This window comes from Scardinius erythrophthalmus, assembly GCF_964197995.2.
Source record: "Scardinius erythrophthalmus genome assembly, chromosome: 13".
Lineage (NCBI taxonomy): Eukaryota > Metazoa > Chordata > Actinopteri > Cypriniformes > Leuciscidae > Scardinius > Scardinius erythrophthalmus.
The window spans coordinates 6387545-6411251 of NC_138233.1; the positions used below are offsets into that span (position 1 = coordinate 6387545).

Consider the following 23707-nt stretch of genomic DNA (forward strand, 5'->3'; position numbering starts at 1 on the left):
GGTAGTTTAACGCAGTCTCTCGTCTCGTGACGCTTTGCAGACTCTGCTGTGTGCGTTCATGTATTTTGGAGGAGTGTGGCTTTGGAGACGCTCTGAAGGGAGGGTGGGATCTCATGCTTTCAAAGCTAACATGCTATTGCTGGCTGTTCCGAAAATTGCCTAGCCTACCTAATAACAAAAAATTAGCATTACATCACTGACCTAAACTCTACTGTGATATTTTACAGGTACATTTCTGCAATGGACAGTATGAGCAAGCTAAAACATGAAAGCCAAGCCAGACTAGTGCAGCTGCATGAGTTGATTGTTAATTTGCTTTGTTAGTTTGTTTGCAGCTGAATCAAAGGTTCATTTAATTTAATGGCTTTCGATTAAAGTTCATTTGAAGCCCCAGGGTGGGCTGTTAAGAATACGTGTAACGTACAATCACGTGCGAGAACAATCAGAGCGCATTGTTAGCACACAGCTAACGTGCTTCATATTCAATGCAGCTAACATGAGTCATATTTTCTCTTCTCAGAATAAAAACTCCATTAACAAGCTCTGAATCCACTGAGAAGTGTCAGAGCGACGGTGTGAGTCAGCAGAGTCACAGGCACTAATTCAGAGTCACAGATGCATTCAGGTGACAAAGCCTTTCATTTCCTGCCTTGGTTCCGTCGGATATGAAACTCATCCGGGTCACCATGGACCACTGGTTATTGAGCACTAACGCTTCCCCAAATGGATCCAAACAGAGCCCGCTGTCACAGATTGATATGTGTGGACATAAATGCATTAGCAGAGGCACTGTTCAAAAAACGACACCTGTACAGATGGCGCCCATCTGTAGGCAATAGTAAGATAAAAGAACGATCAGCTGTTGTGTTATTCACATTTACATATTTGGCAGATGCTTTCACGCAAAGAGACTTGAATTGCATTCAAGGTGCATTCTCTGGAAATCAAACCCATGACCTGGCCATGCTCTACTACTGTTTGAGCTACGTTATGAGTCATCGCTAGACATAAAGTAAGCTAAACCTCCGATGGCTTGCCTATGGATGGTCTGATGCACACAGAAATAGCTCCAATCTCAGTGGCTTCTAATCATTTTATTAATTTATCATTATTATTTTTTAAATTGAATTACTAAATTTAATTGCATGTTGTCCAAGCCAGACAATAGAATTTACTACATAGCAGAGCTAGTTTAAGGTTCTTTTCACTTTTTTCTAAATGGAAATTTGGACCTTCACGGTTCTAAGTTTACTAAGTTTAACCATTTGAACGGACGATTGAGGTACACTACTTTTTATTAAGCAAGTATGCATTAAATTGCTCAAAAGCGACTGTGAAGACATTTATAATGTTACAAAAGTGTTATATTTCAAATAAATGCTGTTTCCTTTCTATTCATCAAAGAATCCTGGAGAAATTTTCCAGATAGTTTCCAAATGATTATTAAGCAGCACAACTGTTTTTAAAGGGGTCCCATTATGACATTTTACGAATTCTTGAATTTGTTTTTGGGGTGTACTAGAATATGTTTTAATGCTTGATTGTTCAAAAAATGCATTATTTTTCACATATTTTACATTATTACAGCTCCTTTCTCCCCTATCTGGCTTGAACACGCCGATTTCGATGATGCCCCTCCTTCCGAAATACGAAATGTGCTGTGATTGGTTAACTGGCCCAGTGTGTTGTGATTGGCAGTGCTTGGCTTGTGTTCAGGAAATGTCCCACCCCTCCATAACAGCGAGTTCTTCTCTAGTGTAAATATTGAGGATGCCGTCAATTTCAAACCATTTCGAGTCCGATTCAGACCCTGACAATGTTAACGAACAAGAGGATCATGCAGAACAGATTTCATGCACAGACTTTGCAAGCATGGATTTCACAGGATGTTTCAGAGTGGTATGTTTTTTTTTTTTTTAATACATTATTGATACGATATTATCCACCATTTAATCGTGATATTTGTCGGAAAACTAAGGTAATACAAACAGTAATCGATCACAAAATCATGGTTCATTTTCATAAGGAGCAGTGAACAGTCTTACAAAAGCGAGAGCTTACAAAAGCAACAGAAAACAAGCTGTTCTCCATAAAATGTGCAGCGCACAGATAAATGTTGGGGTTACAATGTTAAGAAACACTGTTTAAAATAAATCATAACCACAAACAGTGTCTCTTTAACATAGCGACAACACTGTCTTCTCTAATGCAGCTCATCCAGGCCTCGCCCCTTTTTTGCATATTCCGTGGACGGGGATTATTTAAATGAGTAACATTGTGACTTCATAAGATCCAAAAAAAGTTGCGATGTAGTCCAAACGAGTCCTTCGTAGTAGTTCTTGAAAAGGGGATTCTGTTAAATAAAATATCTTCCTTTGGAGTGGACTTTGAGCTTTGTAACCTTGCATATCTTTTTTATGTTTTATAAGTTGAAAAAGTGGAAAAGCATAATAGGACCCCTTTAACATTGATAATAATCAGAAATGTTTCTTGAGCAGCAAATCAGCATATAAGAATGATTTCTGAAGGTTCATGTGACACTGACAACTGGAGTCATGATGCTGAAAATTCCGTGTTGTTGAATCACAGGAATAAATAACATCATATATATATATATATATATATATATATATATATATATATATATATATATATATATATATATATATATATATATATATATATATATATATATATATATATATATATACTGTATTTTATTTTTTTATAGGTGTTTTAAATATGAATAATATTAAACTTTTTTTACTGTATTTTTTTATTAAATAAATGCAGCCTTGGTAAGCAGAAGAGACTTTAGACTTTGTTTTATTACAACATTTGAACGCCAGTGTATGTATTTAGTTGCACTCCAATCTTGTGTTGTACTGTAAATGATTTCAGATTCACAAGCCCCTATACAGGTAAACAATCTGTGGTTGGCCAGACGGTCTCTTTATGTCTAGGTAGGTGGTTCTTGGCTCGAAAAACATGCGAAGTGCTGGTCCAAAAGGCTGACAGTGATGCTATTCATCCACTTCTGACAAACAAATGCAAAATAATGAATTCCACTCACCATATCGGTGTCTGAAACGGGGCCAAAACTGGTGACGTAGATGTCGGTCTTCACTGTGGTAACTCGATCTGGAGAAACATCAAAATGACCAGTGTTATTTTCCCAGAATGCAACAGCAACAGCCCTGTCTCATCTTCCTTGAAAGGTGCATCTTTATAAAACCGCAGAAATGAATGGTGAATTTCACATTTTCTTTACAGTTTCACAGCAGAAAGAGTATTTTTCTTTCTCCAGCCCTTTTGAGATGAAAGTGTGCATTAGGCAGGGGGTAAATGTGCTTGCATTTACTGGCCCGGTGTTAGGTTGGCTAGTAATCAAATCTGTCTGTTGCTGCTTCAATATATTCATATTTTGTCCTCCTTTATCTGAGCTATGTTTTTTTCTTTTCTCTCTTTCTGGCATTTAAAAGAGCTAGTGATATTTCCTCTGCTCGCTGCTTTATACAACACAGACGCACTAAAGTGCATTCAGTCAGATAGCGATGTATTATAACAGAACTACTACACAGACTATTCAAAACATTACACAGCCTTAGAAATACACGAATGCACACAAAAACTATTGCATTTTTCACTGACTCAGATAACTGTTGTTTTACTAAGCAGAGCCCTAATAATTGATTTTGAACAACGATACAACAATAAAAATTCTGCTTTGATCTAAAAAAAAAAGCAAGGCAAACAAATGCAGAACAGCACTTTGTCCTATATTCAGATAATATCAGAATGAATGATATATTGCAGATTCTCATAAATGAGCTCAATGAGATCAAAGCGAGAGCCCGGGGTTCTTCAGCGGTTCTTTAGTGCTTAAAAGCAGTGTTCTGTGCTTCGAGATGTGTTATATTAATAGCTGTCTAATGTAGGGGTGGTTTATTCAGCTCTGAGCTGGAGGAAAGATGCTCTGAGATTCTTTCTGGGGTTTTTTGTTCACTTATTCTCCTGTTTTCACAAAACACAATACAACCTGAAGAAAATGCAGACTAATCACCCGATGACAACAGCAATCAAACAAACAAGAGGAAATTACTGCTCGTCTTAAAAACAATGTCACTCTCTCTCTCTCTGTCTGTCTCTCACGTCTCTAAAATTGCCCTAATTATACAATGTTGCATGCTCGTCTGGGCGCCATCCCAACGAGGATAAAAAAAAAGGGAAAATGCATTGATATTCATCTCTGACTAGATTTTGCATGCCATTTTTGCACAGAATCGATAGACTGCTGGAAACGTATAAAAAGAGAATTTTTATGCAAAACTAGAAGTTTTGAGAGAGCTGGTTGTCTGTATAAAACTTGCCAACAGTGTTGAAGGTGGTTGCAGTGGTGTTGCTATGCAGTTGTTGGGAGTGTTTTTTTAATGCATTGCTAGGCAAAGTAATCAAAATAATATTGGAATACATTATGGCTTAGTCATTGCGAATATCAAACCACAAAGGCTGCGATTTCATTGAATAAACGAACTGCCTATCTCAGAGTGAAGCGCATAACTGTGTTCATTTACACGCAAGCAGGTCATGATCCATGATTTTTCGGTGTTTCGCCATTTCACCTTTCCTCCATATTTGTAATGAAAAGTGTTTATAAAATTTAAAGGCCTAACATAAAAGCTTGATGGTTTAAGGTTTGAATATGAAAAATTTAAGACATAAGTATTGTATTATAATTTATAAAAATAAAAATATATTTTACAGTGAAATCGTATTATTACAACAGTAATATTTATTTTCCTCTGGGAAATTTTATTTAATAATAGTAGTAATAATAATAATAAATAATAATTATAGCATAATAATAGTAATATTAATAATACAATCACACAATTTTTTGACCAAATTGTGCAGTCCTACAAAAAAGCACAGCAAACCTGGAACTGTAAAAAAATATTAATAAATAAATAAATAAATAAAATTCAAAATGCTGCTTACTGCCTCAAAAGCCTTTGAGTCAAAACCCTCAAATCTTTATGATATTCTGGTATTGGTCACTCCTTCAGTTAAAGAGATTGTCTTCATCCATAGCTAAAAATTGTAATTTGTTTAAAATAAAAAAATAACTGAGCAGTTTTAATAAAATACAAATTATAAGCAAAACTTATATTGCTAGTCCAGTAATGCCACTAACAATTAAGACTACACATCTTTAAAACAATGATTGTTTCACTCTCTACAATTGCTCTAATTACTCAATGCCACACGGTACTTTCCCAACAAGGATAAAAAGGGGAAAATGGAGAAATCTGTGACTGAGTTGAAAGACTTCTGGGAAGGCATTCAATAAAGCTTTTATAAACCACAGCTTCTATTGTGCATGGCTATCAGATGCCATTATTCTGTGAGGTTAGACGGTTGTGTTGTTAGCGGTCTGTGTGTCTGAGTGAATGTAAAGTGGCTCAGCCGGGTCTCAGAGGGACGGGGGAAGGGTCGAGAGTCTGTCTGAAATGAGACTGGGGGAGGTTTATAAAGAAGGGCTCTTATATACATGAGATTTTTCACATATGCAGCAGAGCGATTCGTAACGCGGGCAGTGTCTGAGGGAATGCCATCTTTGTTTGACTTCACCTCACTCTCTCCTTCCTTCAGCTTTTCATTCATCCTGTGAGGCCAAAACCTAGTGAACTACCTTGGTGTTTACTCCCCACATAGGCAGCTGCCTTCTAAGGATGCATTCTTACTAAAAGGAGACCTAACGAATTGATTTAGAACACTCTACATAGTTGGCACCTCCACACGTCAGATATGAAGTGCACTGGAAACTCGACTCAATTTATTTCAGTTTGGTGTTAGCATGTCGCTAAGCTAACAGTGTGATACCTTTTAAACACTAAGCTTTTAATCGTCTTGACCACAAATCATTGGTCAGGAAATTAGCTAAATCTAAGCAAATCCACTTGCACTACTTAAAAAGCCATTACTTCAGAGTGGTTCAGCAAAGTTGTGTGCAGTAATGAATCACAGTGAAACACGAGTTGGTGATGCTCCAGAGCGGTGTCTAGAAGATCTGGTGATAAATATAATAATAAATGCATGTCTACCACAGTGAAGCACAGAGGAAGAGTGTCATTGTTAGCTGCTGGTATTGGTGAGCTACTTCACTGTGAAAAGTCATTTAATGCTTTGGAGAACAGGAGAATATTGCAGAATGGCTTGCTTCCCACAAAGGGAAAGTTGTTATCTAGGAATGATCAGATGTTATTTTTCAACCAGACGCTCCTGCTCAAAGATCAAGTCCATCAAGCTCATGTTTTGTCCTGGTCAGAGTCCAGATTTGAACCGTATAGTGAATATTTGGTCTCATATTAAACTCAAACGAACTGCGAGACATTTTCAACTACTAATAAACAGTTTGAAGACATTAACATTGAGTGGAACAACACTGACTCTTCTTCCTGTAAAACGATGTCTGCAAGTTTAAACATTTAAAGAAAACAAATGGGAAGGCTAATCCATGCTAAACTACTTTATCTACAGTATTTGTGCGATTCTTGCTAATTTCCTGACCAGTAATTTGTGATTAAAATGGTTAAGACCATTAAAAGACACCCAACATATTTTGCCATTTTTGGCTTGGCTGTTTTTTTTTTTTTTTTTTTTTTTTTTTTTTTCAGGACTGTATATGTACAGGAAATATGTGTATATATACATTGTGGGGACAATAGTAATTATTTTTTTTTTAACTCAGACTCTTTATCAATATTTGTTTCTGTACTGAATGAAATATGTTCTCTCAACTAATCCACCATTTTAGATGTGTGGAGTGCATTCTGGGATTGCATTCTCTGCAAAGGCTGTGATGCTAGCTTAGAAACCATCACAATTTTAAAGGTCCCGTTATATGCCCCTTTTCACAAAATGTAAAATAAGTCTCTGATGTCCCCAGAGTGTGTGTGTGAAGTTTGAGCTCAAAATACCCAACAGATCATTTTTTACAGCATGTTTAAATTGACATTTTTTGGGGCTCAGAAAAACGAGCTGTTTCAGTGTGTGCCCTTTAAATGCAAATGAGCTGCTGCTGGACGGCACAGGGGGCGGAGCTTCATGAGCACGCGCTCAGTCTGTCAGGACAAATTCATCTCACGGAATGATGATAATATCAGAAACTCTCAGTAACGGCGTTCATTTCGAGTCGGACAATAATGCCTACAGAGTCAGAGTGCTGTATAGAGATGAAACAGGTATGGTTTAGCAGTTTAATTACGGTTATTATAACGTATTTGTCATCTGCTTGTATGTATCCATTATTTATTAACAGCCTACAAGTCTGCTGTTTCGGACCAGGTCGATCAAACATGTACTGATGAGTTTAATAAAGTTTATTGTACATCACACAAAAGATGAAGCGTCAGTTTTACTTCAGAAAATCACCGTAAGAGCTGAGTAAACACTAGTCTAAGTTATAAGAAGTGCGCAAGTAGCCAGTAGAGTTGAGGGAGCATTCCTGTGGGCGGAGGTTAGTCTAAACACGGTTCTGGTGATGTCACTAATGCAGGAAGTAGAGGGGTGTAGTCCAAACGAGCCGTTTTATGTAGTCAACTTCTGTTAAATAAAATATCTCGCTTGGCATTGAACTTTGAGCTTTATAATTTTACAGATGTTATTTATACTCTAACAACAACATTACACACTAACTAAAGTTTGAAACATGGGATCACGTAGAACGGGACCTTTAAGATATTAAAAGATAATTAAGATATTATTGTCAGTTTATTTATATATTATTATTTCAATTAAAAATTTGAATTACATTTATTTGATTAAATCAATAAAGAAATATATTACTATTGCAATAATACTATTGAGCGGTAAAATAATAATAATAATAAAAACAGTATTTAATAATAATTTTACAAAACAGTAAAATTATAATACTAATGTGTATGCTGTCCTTATTTTGTCTTGCTTTCAAACAGACTCAACCATATAGCTTTTATTTTGCCGTAAAACCGCTAAGATACTTGAAGCATCTCTTTTGTTGACAACAGATTTCTAAAAGATTCTCATTACAAATTTGTTTAGATGGTTTATGTTTGCATGTAAATGAACACAGTGCAGCGCTTCACTCGTTATCGCTCAACTTGCGAGTATCACCGTTTTCATACACTTGGCGAATGTTAATTTTAAACCCTGGCTGCATACATCCCCTAGATTACACCACATCCCTGAATATTTCATTTTGGATTTCACTGTTTTACTTTTTTATGATTAACATTTTTTTTTTTTTGTACTTCATTGTGTATAATCAATTGATGACCAATAAAAAAAAAATCTTGTCACTGAAATAAAACCACAGTCTTACAAGAGAGCATAATTATGATGCATTTTTGAAAAGTGCTTCTATGATGCCTTAAAATGCTGCCTATGTACAGAATGTAGGCAGCTCACTAGGTTTTGGAAAAGAGCGTAAATGTCTTTTGTTTACTGACCAGTGAATGATTCAGTTCGATTCATTTTGCGATGCTCTCTGTTGTTGTTTGCAGCAGAAAGCGAAAAAGACTACCTATTGCTTTTCAATCTTAAATAGCAAGCATTCTAACAACATGTATGAAAACGCTCGCAATGGCAATAACAACACCATAAATTCACCTTGAACTAAATCAATAACCTCTTGAGGACAAAATGATTATCCAAGTTTCGTTTATGCACCTTCTAAATGTTCCATTTATGAGATCATTATATCCTCATTCCAACAGCATTAAACAACTCTACACAACGCACAAGATACTCTTTGATTCGCTCACAAAAGTTAATAAGCCATAAACATGAATGGAATAACAACACATTCAGCCATTCTGAGATAGATTGACTGACTGCCGTGTTGGATGGAGGAACAGGGGGGTTGTGGGAGTTTGGCCTGAGGAATGATTAGTAGCCTATATCGACCGCTCTGACTGTTTTCCCCTGAGTCTTGATGCTGTGAGCGGATGGGCATAGCGGTGGACGAAAAAAAACAAAAACAACAAATTTTTACATAAACAAGCACATGTTTCAACCATTGTACACAAAAACAAATCAGGTGATTTAAAAGATGACAAACATCAGTGGAGTAATTAAAAAAAAGACCATCACAACATTATTTATATATATATATATAAAGCACGAATTGCCTGGTGATGCTATAACACATTGGTAACACTATAACTACAGTATATTACTTAAAATGAACACATTGGTAACTATATTACTTAACATGAACTAACAATCATAAATATTTTGGAAAATCTAATGTTGTTAGTAAAAATGTTCGTGTTACTGTAGTTCAGAGTGCATTAACCAACGTTAACATTTGACCTTATAAATGTATTAGTAAAGGCTGAGATTAAAAAAAATTTATTGATCATTGTTATTTATTTTCTATTTTCTATGTCTTATTTATTTTATTATCCATGAACTAATGGAATCTTATTGTAAAGTGTTTTATATTCTTTTCTCACATAAAGTAATTCTTTAAAATTAAGAGAATTTGTTCAAATGATTTATTGAATGAACTGACTCAAACAAACAAATCACAAAATAATATCATATCAATAAGTCATGGCAACATGTTTTTCCATTACTTTTAACTCATCAAAATATTTTTACCAATTTCAAATAATTTTAAGCTGTACAAGATTCAACTATGCAAGAAATAAAATAAAAAATAAAAAGAGAGACTTGTACAGACAATTTGATTACTTAAAATGGTAAGGCAGCAGCTGAACTTAAAGGGATATTTCACAGCTGGAAAGATGAATGTGTATTTAAATTGGGTCATTTATGTAGTAGAAATGTGAAATTATTTTAGAAGTTGGTCCCTTCTAGACTGAGAAAAGCCAGGAAATGTATTTTTGGCTCATGTGGATGAAAGACAACAACTCCCAGAATGCACTTGCTTCGCTGCCCTTCAAGGCCACGCCCAAGCCACGCCTACCGGTACAGAGGGCAGCATTGGGAGAAATGATACAACTAGGCTACTAGTTGACTCGAAACTGAAAAGACGCCGTTTTATCGTGAGATCCCCCCAATGGGCGGGTTGAACACATGCGGGACGAGCTCCTCCTACTGGCTGGAGTCTCGAGCCTCTGGACAAAAAAAGTCTCCGATGACGCTAAATGACGATTTTTGCGTCATCTGAGTTGTTTTTCCAGACACACAATACAGAAATCTCTCGTCTCAGGGGGACATGAGGGAGGGAAGCACGGTCATTCGAAAACACTACCGGGTTTCATACAAAGCTTAATGCTAATCGGTGAAGTATCCCTTTAAGCATTTATGTTAAATTAGGGGGATTTTTTTTACAGTTACTCCAACACCACTATAGTAGAGAGATGCTATCAAAATGGTCTGAGAAACCTGCAAGGTTTGCAAAACATGTGAGTAGCTAAAGTAATTTTGAAAAGTCATTGATTCGATTATTGACTTTTTGATGAAATGTTGACAGGATGCTGGTAGAAACCTACACGACCGTGAAAGAATGACCTCTAGCATCGAGCGTCATCTCACTAATGACACAAGACTGTTCACTCGGTTCACATAAACAGACAACCCAGACCAATCCTTTGATCCCAGGATTGATGAGCCGGTCTGGCTGAGCCTGGGGTGAAAGTTCATGGGTTAAAACCGAGCCGAGATGTGATAGGGAACGGGGCGGCCACAAGGAAATTATTTCCCTGCTGTTTACGTTCACAGACAACCGACTATGTTTATGTGAACTTTGTGTGTTTTTGATATAACCTTTTGTGTATTTGATAGTTTAAGGGCAATAGAGAAATGATTTTAATGTATCGCATGTGCTCAGAAAACCATAAAAGTTTAAACTGATACGGCTTTAAAACGTATGAAAATAATAATTTTAATGATGACAAAGAATTGCAATGTCACATGTGCGTGATCATGATAGAGATGATAATCAAAACCAAACAGATGATTTGTTAATATTTGGCAGAGTATCCCAGGCACGAGCTGTAAAGGCTCCACCCTCTTCTGGAAAGCAGGACGGGACCAGCAGATCATTTGCATTTAAAGACACATGCACGAAAACAGCATGTTTTCCCTTCCACTCAAAAAATGGGCATTTACAACATGGTATGATAAATGTGACCCTGGATCACAAAACCAGTCGCGAGTCTCACAGGTATATTTGTGGCAATAGCCAACAAAACATTGTATGGGTCAAAATTATCGATTTTTCTTTTATGCCAAAAATCATTAGGATATTAAGTAAAGATCATGTTCCATGAAGTTATTTTGTAAATTTCAAACCGTAAATATATAAAACATTTATTTTTGTGAGTGGATGCAGCACAATCGCCAACATAAATGGAGAACTTTAAAGGGGATTTTCTCAATGTTTCGATTTTTTTGCACCCTCAGATTCCAGATTTTCAAATAGTTGTATCTCGGACCAATATTGCCCTATCCTAACAAACCATACATCAATGGAAAGCTTTTCAGATGATGCATAAATCTAAATTTAAAAAAAAATGACCCATGTGACTGGTTTTGTGGCCCAGGGTCACAAATGATCTGTAGGGTATTTTGAGCTGAAACTTCACAGACACATTCTGAGGACACCTGAGACTTATATCACATCTTGTCAGAGGTGGACAGTAACAAAGTACATTTACTTGAGTACTGTACTTAAGTACACTTTTTGAGTATCTGTACTTTACTTGGGTATTATTTTTCTAGAAACTTTTTACTTTTTATTCCACTACATTTCTGTCAAGGTCCTTGAGTAGAAAGTTGTAACATCAGTCAGGACATGATTTTGGTTGCAGGGGTTGCAATTTGGTTGGAAATGAAAGTCGGGTTGATGTCAGAACCCGAACGTCAGATTGACGTCAACATCCATGATCCGACGACGGCCAGACGTCGGACGACTGATGTTGGTTTCTGACGTCAATCCGATTTTCATTTTCAACCACAATACAGCGTCTGTCCAACGTTGGAGATTAACGTCAATCTGACGTTGGATTCTGACATCAACCTTATTTTCATTTTCAACATTGGGTTTGGTCTTCTAAATGCACATTTTATCATTTTTTTGGATCACACTAGCTTATAGATAACAGTTAAACTTACAAACTAAAAGCCAAAAAACTTTAAATAGGGCACTATTTGAGGGAATAGCCATTTGGGTGTCCGAAACCATTGTGGACGTTATTGAGTGCACTTTAATCTCACATTCAATCCCACTACTGGAACTGTGTTCTAGAAATACATGTGGTATTGATATGAGGGTAGGTAGGCATAGATTCAGATGCATAAGGTACTGTAAGTATTACAACAACGCAACAATAATAAAACAATGCATTGACATTTACTTTTGATACTTAAGTACTTTTAAAAACGAGCACTTCTGTACTTTTACTTTAGTAAAAATCAGTCTTTACAATAATTTACAAATTTAATATTTGACCAGTAGTATCTACTTTCACTCAAGTAAGGAAGTTGTGTACTATGTCCACCTCTGCATCTTGTAAAACAGGCATCATAGGTCCCCTTTAAAAACACATGTTCCTGCTTACTAATTAGAGCATACCATTAAAATTTTTTTTTTTTTTTTTTTTTTTAAATCTTGCTTCACCATGATAAATAAATACTGTACACAAGATTAAGATTAAGAGTTAAAACAAGTCAATGAATACAATAAATAGGACGGATAAAACCAACACATACATGTGAACACACATTTCCATAAATAGCTCAAATGAGCGCTCCCATACAGTTTGTGCTTTCTTTACGGCCATGCCCCCTCAGCTAAAACAGCGAATATAAAAAAATAGTAAACCCCACATAAATATTATAAAATGCCTAGGAACAGTAAGAACACAGTAAAAACAGTGACGGAGGACAACTTCAAGGTTTCTCCATCACACGAGAGAGCAGAGCTGAGAAGAGCAGAAGAGAATTGAGATTCAACACGTGTCGAGTATAAACCGCTCATTCGGCCGTGCCGTTAAAAACGGTTCAAAGGATGTGAAGAGATGAAAAGATTCAGCCCTCCACTATCCTGAAAATATGCTCCTTGTCTTTGAGCGGCTGATATTTTAATCACTTATTCATTCTGCTTTGTCTTTTCAAGCTCTCGTATCATCACTAAAGTGTCCACGGCGGGTAAGTTTTATAGCAACCGGATCTGTAATATGCTAAGAGCAGCGTGAACTTCCTTTCAGCTCTAATCATAAAACCGAGAAGAACCGTACCTGCCTAGAGGAATACTTTATTGCTCAGAAGTTGCTCTTTCCTAGCTCATGACATTTAATGGCATTCTCAGCTATGCTTCATTTAGGAATCAACATTGTTGGGGAAGACTAAAATTATTAATGCTACTAAACTATATTTTTCAGTAGTTTGGCAGTAATTGAACACCATTCTCAAAACTGTCTCCTCTCGCCCTGAGAAGTTGTGGCATTCAAAATGTCTAGTTTTATTAGTTGAACAAATCATTTTGGTGGACCAAATCAAATGATTCAAATGAATCAAGTGATTCAATTGAATAAAGTAGGCTCATTTGAGATACCAAATGCCAAAAATAGACGAATACTAGGCACCTTCAGTCTGGGGAGGAGTGAAATAAATGCAGTCAAGATGGGCAGTGCTTTGTTGTGATAAACTGGATATAATTTAAATTCTGTTGCTTTTATATGAAAATAAATATGATGAACAAGACACCCAAAGTACCAGTTATTTCATTTCCCTCTATAAAGACATGTTTTCCATCCATTTTCAGTTTAATAAAGACATGTATTTATTTTTTATGTCAATAATCATCTGTCCCATATAGAGATCAGTGTTTAAATCAAACATTTTAGAAGAGAATAAAACATCATGGTTGATTAAACCAATGAGCATTAAGCTGTGTCGTCAGAAAGTCGTTTCCCATCATGCCTTTTGTCAGCGCAGTGGGGGGAAAGCATATGCGCCCGACTGCGCCATCTGGCACATTTGTTTTGCATACGTCAGTATGACATCAGAGCAAGTTGGACCACACTTGGACACATTTCTAACCAGCATGCATCTTTTGGTGATCACCGGAATTGGTTTTGAACCGATTTTGCTAATCTCGAATGGGCCTAGTGATTCAAATGAATCAAATGATTCAAATAAATGAACTGATTTCAATTGGGATGAATCAGAATCACTACCACTTAAATGTATCTGTTCAAGAAGGTGGATAGTATCTCTGGGGTGCGTTTCCCGAAAGCATCGTTAGCCAACTATGGTCGCAAGTTCCCTCGTTACCAATAGAGTTCAATGGACATTGCGATGAACTTGCGACCACAGTTGGCCAACGATGCTTTCGGGAAACGCACCCCAGATCATTTAGACTTGGAAGAATTTGATGAGAAATGTTTGAGTTCATATTGAGACCTCTGACCTTTGACAGCAGACTTTGGTCACATGCAGTTTGACATCTCTTCTAAAACCCTAGATCAGGCAATAGTGAGATTACTAGGGTGTTTTTCTCAGAAAAAAAAAACAAGCTTCACTAATTATTTAATTTCACTAATGTCTAGGCTAGTGATATTTAAACGGTGGACCGCGGGACATAATTCCACTATTTTACCATTTTCTACAGTTTAAAGTGAGCAGCGCGTCCAAAGAACGGAGCAGTTCACACCACAAGCACTCCGGGTCATTTATAGTATTTATCCGTGCGCGTTGCTTCTCTCACACTAAGGTGTAAAACCTGCGTGAAGTTGGCCCCCCACCCAACGCAAAACGTCGTCAAACTATGCTCAATCGTTTGTGCTCCGTTTGTGCTGGTTTGTGCTGTAAAAATTTTCGTTTGTGCTGTTTCGGTTTTTTAGATATTAAAATAATATTAGGTGGTCATTCTGAGGTCACTCAGCCCCCCACATGCTCCAAATTCACCCAAAATAGTCTCGTTCGTTTGTGCTTCGTTTGTGCTGGTTTGTGCCGGTAAAATTTTCGTTTGTGCTGCTTCGGGTTTTAAAATATTATACATTCAATTAACCTGCGTGAAGTTGGCCCCCCACCCAACGCAAAACGTCGTCAAACTATGCTCAATCGTTTGTGCTCCGTTTGTGCTGGTTTGTGCTGTAAAAATTTTCGTTTGTGCTGTTTCGGTTTTTTGGATATTAAAAGAATATTTTTAGGTCATTCTGAGGTCACTTAGCCCCCCCACATGTTCCAAATTCACCCAAAATAGTCTCGTTCGTTTGTGCTTCGTTTGTGCTGGTTTGTGCCGGTAAAATTTTCGTTTGTGCTGCTTCGGGTTTTAAAATATCAGAAATTGAATTATAGACGATGACGTCACCAGCCCCCCCACATGCTCCAAATTCACCCAAAATAGACGCAATCGTTTGTGCTCCGTTTGTGCTGGTTTGTGCTGTAAAAAGTTTCGTTTGTGCTGCTTCGGTTTTTTAGATATTAAAATAATATTAGGTGGTCATTCTGAGGTCACTCAGCCCCCCCACATGCTCCAAATTCACCCAAAATAGTCTCGTTTGTTTGTGCTCCGTTTGTGCTGGTTTGTGCTGTAAAAAGTTTCGTTTGTGCTGCTTTGGTTTTTTAGATATTAAAATAATATTAGGTGGTCATTCTGAGGTCACTCAGCCCCCCACATGCTCCAAATTCACCCAAAATAGTCTCGTTTGTTTGTGCTTCGTTTGTGCTGGTTTGTGCCGGTAAAATTTTTGTTTGTGCTGCTTCGGGTTTTAAAATATTATACATTCAATTATTTTTGATGACGTCACCAGCCCCCCCACATGCTTCAAATTCACCCAAAATAGTCTCGTTCGTTTGTGCTCCGTTTGTGCTGGTTTGTGCTGTAAAAAGTTTTGTTTGTGCCGCTTCGGTTTTTTAGATATTAAAATGATATTTTTAGGTCGTTCTGAGGTCACTCAGCCCCCCATATGTTCCAAATTCACCCAAACTAGTCTCATTCGTTTGTGCTTCGTTTGTGCTGGTTTGTGCCGGTAAAATTTTCGTTTGTGCTGCGTTGGGTTTTAAAATATCAGAAATTGAATTATAGACGATGACGTCACCAGCCCCCCCACATGCTCCAAATTCACCCAAAATAGTCTCGTTCGTTTGTGCTTCGTTTGTGCTGTTTTGTGCCGGTACAATTTTCGTTTGTGCTGCATCGGCCTTTAATAATATATAATATAATATAATATAATATAATATAATATAATATAATATAATATACATATATTTTTTTTTACAGTAGCTAGTTGAAGTAACAAGGTAAGACCGAAACGGATTAAATTAATCAAAAGGGGAAAAAATATCAAAAATTAAATTTTCCACAAAAAATATTAAACATAAAAAACAAAAACAAACAAAAAAAAACATACGCAATATGTAAAAAATATAATACAAAATACAATACAAAATAAGAGCCTTTCTTAAATGAGCAGTGAGCACCAATAATAATTGAGCACAACATCAACATCTTATGATTTCTAAAGAATAATGTGACGTTAAAAACTGGAGTAATGATACAGAAAATTCAGCTTTGACATTACAGGAATAAATTACATTTGAATTATATTAAATTTGAATTATATTAACATTAAAATATTAATTATATGAAAATATATAATCTATTTATAGGCTAATCATTTTTCACAATATCAGCAGCACTTCCAAACTGTAATACATTATAGATTACTTTGTTACTTTTATTTAAAGGAAATTATTTAGAGTACCTTACAATAAAGGCCGTCTCAGAATTGTAATGCATTAGCTACTCCAGTTACTTTCACCAAAATAACTACAGAAGTAGAACTTAACATTTCTAAAACAAACGACTAGGGCTGTGTAACAATATGCAATATGAAACCAAAATCCCGACGCTCCATCCACGGACCTGTGTTGCGGTGTGAGAAGGCAGAATCGCGACACACCCCTTCCAACTCCTGAGTCCAGATCCAATGCTACCACATCTTCATATAACTATTATTTGAAGTTAACATTATAAAATACATAGACTTACACCACAAAAACAGTTGAGGATAAATTCTTTAAAATTGGTCAATTCCAGCGTTATGGACGTGACATTTGCAAGTCAAAACTTGAAGTATAAATTATCAGAATAAATTAATACCAATATATTGAAACTGTCTGTTATATATCCATAGGCTTCTCCCTTAATAAAGGAGTCCAGACATTAAAAAAATATCAGTCTACTCATGCGTTTTATATTTAATATGAGGGAAATAGCATGTGCGTTACATTTTTTTTTTAATAATTCTGTGCAAACCAAAAGTAGCCTAATACTAGCCTACCCACCGGATGAAGAAGCGTTGTCTCTCCGCAGAACATAAATTATTCATTTTATTTAATTTTTCGTGTTTGCATTTATGAGGAAAAAACAATGTAACGGACGGAGAACTGCGTTACGGACTGACCACTCTGAAAACGACACTAAAAGACTGCTTTAAAACTTTCACAGAGACCTCAAACAGAAAGCACAAAGCCTTTCTTTAAGGTGAAATTCGTTTTGTATTAATTTTATCTTAATTTTAATCATTGTTTCATCTACCAAATGCCAGGATTTAATAGGCAAAATAAAATGTTAATAGGCCTATATCAGACAACAGATAATCAGGACATAGAGGCGCCGGCGCCTGAACTGCAGTTGGTCTCATAAATGAACCGAAACTCAGCGCCTTGACCTACTTGCATCACAGACATGTCTACTTTTAAACAGAACAATTCAAAACGAAAGAAAACAGACTGCTCTCTGCTTATGTATGAAATGTGCATTTCTCTGTGGTGCGTTCATGAAGATGCAGGCTGGTTGAAGTCATTTAATGGGCTGGTGAAGTCACCGTCTATAATTCGCTTTCATTCACTGTCTAATATTTTAAAGACCGATGCAGCACAAACGAAAATTGTACCGGCACAAAACAGCACAAACGAAGCACAAACGAACGAGACTATTTTGGGTGAATTTGGAGCATGTGGGGGGGCTGGTGACGTCATCGTCTATAATTCAATTTCTGATATTTTAAAACCCAACGCAGCACAAACGAAAATTTTACCGGCACAAACCAGCACAAACGAAGCACAAACGAATGAGACTAGTTTGGGTGAATTTGGAACATATGGGGGGCTGAGTGAACTCAGAACGACCTAAAAATATCATTTTAATATCTAAAAAACCGAAGCAGCACAAACAAAACTTTTTACAGCACAAACCAGCACAAACGGAGCACAAACGAACGAGACTATTTTGGGTGAATTTGAAGCATGTGGGGGGCTGGTGACGTCATCAAAAATAATTGAATGTATAATATTTTAAAACCCGAAGCAGCACAAACGAAAATTTTACCGGCACAAACCAGCACAAACGAAGCACAAACGAACGAGACTATTTTGGGTGAATTTGGAGCATGTGGGGGGGCTGAGTGACCTCAGAACGACCACCTAATATTATTTTAATATCTAAAAAACCGAAGCAGCACAAACGAAACTTTTTACAGCACAAACCAGCACAAACGGAGCACAAACGATTGCGTCTATTTTGGGTGAATTTGGAGCATGTGGGGGGGCTGGTGACGTCATCGTCTATAATTCAATTTCTGATATTTTAAAACCCGAAGCAGCACAAACGAAAATTTTACCGGCACAAACCAGCACAAACGAAGCACAAACGAACGAGACTATTTTGGGTGAATTTGGAACATATGGGGGGGCTGAGTGACCTCAGAGTGACCTAAAAATATTCTTTTAATATCCAAAAAACCGAAACAGCACAAACGAAAATTTTTACAGCACAAACCAGCACAAACGGAGCACAAACGATTGAGCATAGTTTGACGACGTTTTGCGTTGGGTGGGGGGCCAACTTCACGCAGGTCTTCGATTGTGCTGTAAAAAGTTTCATTTGTGCTGCTTCGGTTTTTTAGATATTAAAATGATATTTTTAGGTCGTTCTGAGGTCACTCAGCCCCCCCATATGTTCCAAATTCACCCAAACTAGTCTCATTCGTTTGTGCTTCGTTTGTGCTGGTTTGTGCCGGTAAAATTTTCGTTTGTGTTGCTTCGGGTTTTAAAATATTATACATTCAATTATTTTTGATGACGTCACCAGCCCCCCCACATGCTTCAAATTCACCCAAAATAGTCTCGTTCGTTTGTGCTTCGTTTGTGCTGGTTTGTGCTGTAAAAAGTTTCGTTTGTGCTGCTTCGGTTTTTTAGATATTAAAATAATATTTTTAGGTCGTCCTGAGGTCACTCAGCCCCCCACATGCTCCAAATTCACCCAAAATAGTCTCATTCGTTTGTGCTTCGTTTGTGCTGGTTTGTGCCGGTAAAATTTTCGTTTGTGCTGCGTTGGGTTTTAAAATATCAGAAATTGAATTATAGACGATGACGTCACCAGCCCCCCCACATGCTCCAAATTCACCCAAAATAGTCTCGTTCGTTTGTGCTTCGTTTGTGCTGTTTTGTGCCGGTACAATTTTCGTTTGTGCTGCATCGGCCTTTAAAATATTAGACAGTGAATGAAAGCGAATTATAGACAGTGACTTCACCAGCCCATTAAATGACTTCAACCAGCCTGCATCTTCATGAACGCACCACAGAGAAATGCACATTTCATACATAAGCAGAGAGCAGTCTGTTTTCTTTCGTTTTGAATTGTTCTGTTTAAAAGTAGACATGTCTGTGATGCAAGTAGGTCTAGGCGCTGAGTTTCGGTTCATTTATGAGACCAACTGCAGTTCAGGCGCCGGCGCCTCTATGTCCTGATTATCTGTTGTCTGATATAGACCTATTAACATTTTATTTTGCCTATTAAATCCTGGCATTTGGTAGATGAAACAATGATTAAAATTAAGATAAAATTTATACAAAACGAATTTCACCTTAAAGAAAGGCTTTGTGCTTTCTGTTTGAGGTCTCTGTGAAAGTTTTAAAGCAGTCTTTTAGTGTCGTTTTCAGAGTGGTCAGTCCGTAACGAAGTTCTCCGTCCGTTACATTGTTTTTTCCTCATAAATGCAAACACGAAAAAATAAATAAAATGAATAATTTATGTTCTGCGGAGAGACAACGCTTCTTCATCCGGTGGGTAGGCTAGTATTAGGCTATTTTTGGTTTGCGCAGAATTACTAAAAAAAAATGTAACGCACATGCTATTTCCCTCATATTAAATATAAAACGCATGAGTAGACTGATATTTTTTTTAATGTCTGGACTCCTTTATTAAGGGAGAAGCCTATGGATATATAACAGACAGTTTCAATATATTGGTATTAATTTATTCTGATAATTTATACTTCAAGTTTTGACTTGCAAATGTCACGTCCATAACGCTGGAATTGACCAATTTTAAAGAATTTATCCTCAACTGTTTTTGTGGTGTAAGTCTATGTATTTTATAATGTTAACTTCAAATAATAGTTATATGAAGATGTGGTAGCATTGGATCTGGACTCAGGAGTTGGAAGGGGTGTGTCGCGATTCTGCCTTCTCACACCGCAACACAGGTCCGTGGATGGAGCGTCGGGATTTTGGTTTCATATTGCATATTGTTACACAGCCCTAGTCGTTTGTTTTAGAAATGTTAAGTTCTACTTCTGTAGTTATTTTGGTGAAAGTAACTGGAGTAGCTAATGCATTACAATTCTGAGACGGCCTTTATAAGGTACTCTAAATAATTTCCTTTAAATAAAAGTAACAAAGTAATCTATAATGTATTACAGTTTGGAAGTGCTGCTGATATTGTGAAAAATGATTAGCCTATAAATAGATTATATATTTTCATATAATTAATATTTTAATGTTAATATAATTCAAATTTAATATAATTCAAATGTAATTTATTCCTGTAATGTCAAAGCTGAATTTTTCTGTATCATTACTCCAGTTTTCAACGTCACATTATTCTTTAGAAATCATAAGATGTTGATGTTGTGCTCAATTATTATTGGTGCTCACTGCTCATTTAAGAAAGGCTCTTATTTTGTATTGTATTTTGTATTATATTTTTTACATATTGCGTATGTTTTTTTTTTTGTTTTTTTTTATGTTTAATATTTTTTGTGGAAAATTTAATTTTTGATATATTTTTCCCCTTTTGATTAATTTAATCCGTTTCGGTCTTACCTTGTTACTTCAACTAGCTACTGTAAAAAAAATATATATTATATTATATTATATTATATTATATTATATTATATATATATTTTAAAGGCCGATGCAGCACAAACGAAAATTGTACCGGCACAAAACAGCACAAACGGAGCACAAACGAACGAGACTATTTTGGGTGAATTTGGAGCATGTGGGGGGGCTGGTGACGTCATCGTCTATAATTCAATTTCTGATATTTTAAAACCCAACGCAGCACAAACGAAATTTTTACCGGCACAAACCAGCACAAACGAAGCACAAACGAATGAGACTAGTTTGGGTGAATTTGGAGCATGTGGGGGGCTGAGTGACCTCAGAACGACCTAAAAATATTATTTTAATATCTAAAAAACCGAAGCAGCACAAACAAAACTTTTTACAGCACAAACCAGCACAAACGAAGCACAAACGAACGAGACTATTTTGGGTGAATTTGAAGCATGTGGGGGGGCTGGTGACGTCATCAAAAATAATCGAATGTATAATATTTTAAAACCCGAAGCAGCACAAACGAAAATTTTACCGGCACAAACCAGCACAAACGAAGCACAAACAAACGAGACTATTTTGGGTGAATTTGGAGCATGTGGGGGGCTGAGTGACCTCAGAATGACCACCTAATATTATTTTAATATCTAAAAAACCGAAGCAGCACAAACGAAACTTTTTGCAGCACAAACCAGCACAAACGGAGCACAAACGATTGCGTCTATTTTGGGTGAATTTGGAGCATGTGGGTGGGCTGGTGACGTCATCGTCTATAATTCAATTTCTGATATTTTAAAACCAGAAGCGGCACAAACGAAAATTTTACCGGCACAAACCAGCACAAACGAAGCACAAACGAACGAGACTATTTTGGGTGAATTTGGAGCATGTGGGGGGGCTAAGTGACCTCAGAATGACCTAAAAATATTCTTTTAATATCTAAAAAACCGAAACAGCACAAACGAAAATTTTTACAGCACAAACCAGCACAAACGGAGCACAAACGATTGAGCATAGTTTGACGACGTTTTGCGTTGGGTGGGGGGCCAACTTCACGCAGGTAGATGACCTGTGTAATTACATTACCCCCCCATTACTCATTTCAGATTTTTCTTTTCTGTGACACTGTTGTGAGCTCACGGTCCTTCTACGCCTATTAAAGGATGAACAACCACAGCGACAGACAAATCCATAAGATTCATTGAAATCCTGCATGCCAATACAGCCTTTGTTAGCTAAACTAATCTGCTAATGGAAAAATGTCAGTGACACTTAAGCAGTGACAAAACATTTGAAGAATGTATTTTATGTCAGCCAATGGAGAGATGCTTCATAATAGCACAGTGTACGTTACCACACAAATCAATAAAAACAGGGCTAATGTATTTCTGTTGTCACCGTAAGCACCATAATGTGCTCCTGGCTTCATCATCATAACTTCAGACAAAAACTAACTACACTGATGAAACTGCAAGAGATATACTAGATGCAAATGCACTTAAGGGTAAAGCGTTAGTGCCAAGCTTTGTTCAAATCCATTACTCTACAGACATAGCGATGCTTTTGGAAAGATAAACTTGACTCTGGAGAAAAGCAAGGATAATTTCAACCTTCATATCAGGTGCTTATGGCATCTTTCATCTTTAACTGGATATCAAAAGCAAGCCGTTTAATTCAGACACTAGCTCACCTCCGAGTCCGGGTCTCAGCCGGTTGTCGTAGCCGTCCAGCAGGCGGTCCAGGATGCGTGTGAAGAGTGTGATGTTGTTTTTGAAGGCATCTGTTGTGGCATCTGCAGACACTGACCTACACGACAAAAGCGGAAACGTCAAGAGTACGTGGGCAACTTGATGGTCTCATCATGAACAGGATGGGAAAGACTTTAAAGATATGGAAAAATGAAGGCAATGAAACTAGTGGCTGGCTGATTTGAGGAATTGCCTGATCTTCAAAATGCTCCTGATGTCTAGGACTGTAATTATCCTAGTTTCACTTGCTGCAAGTTACAGCTAAGATGTTCTGAAGATCATTGTACTGGATTCAAATTACATTTTAAATCATAGATGTATACTTGGGAAAGCTATTTGAAGACAGCATTATGCTTGAACTAGACTTTAAAAAGTAGTAAGCTGCAGTACAATTTATTTAAAGAAGCAATATAGATAACAATCAGGTTATATAATGAAACATGATATATAAATCATGTTTCATTATACAACCTGATTGTTATCTATATTGCTTCTTTAAATAAATTGTGCGTGTATATATATATATATATATAGAGGATATCAATTTATGACAGCCACCTATTTACACAGTACATTTACACTATGGCGTGATTCCCTTCTTAGTAATACACTAAATCAAAAGCTTATATAAACTATTTCCTTTAACAGAATATTTATTTGAATGAATGAATGAATGAATGATGTAATTTTGACTTTAAGTAATGTTTTTCAACCACTTAATAATTAAACAATGAAAGTTATACTGTTAAACAACATCATTAAAAATATATATTTATGTTAAAAAATAATATATAAATATTAAATATTATGTC

General features: G+C 36.5%; 1 protein-coding gene across 1 annotated transcript in view; it reads right to left on the reverse strand.

Moving 5' to 3' along the window:
• Nucleotides 1-23707, reverse strand: part of gabra2b (gamma-aminobutyric acid type A receptor subunit alpha2b) — a gene marked incomplete at its 5' end in the record, with an annotated part of 85237 nt that overhangs the window by 57520 nt on the left and 4010 nt on the right. Inside the window, 2 exons of the mRNA XM_081382708.1 lie at nucleotides 3074-3141; nucleotides 22838-22953. Coding sequence (XP_081238834.1) covers nucleotides 3074-3141; nucleotides 22838-22953 — 184 coding nt within the window. The remainder of the gene's footprint in view (nucleotides 1-3073; nucleotides 3142-22837; nucleotides 22954-23707) is intronic.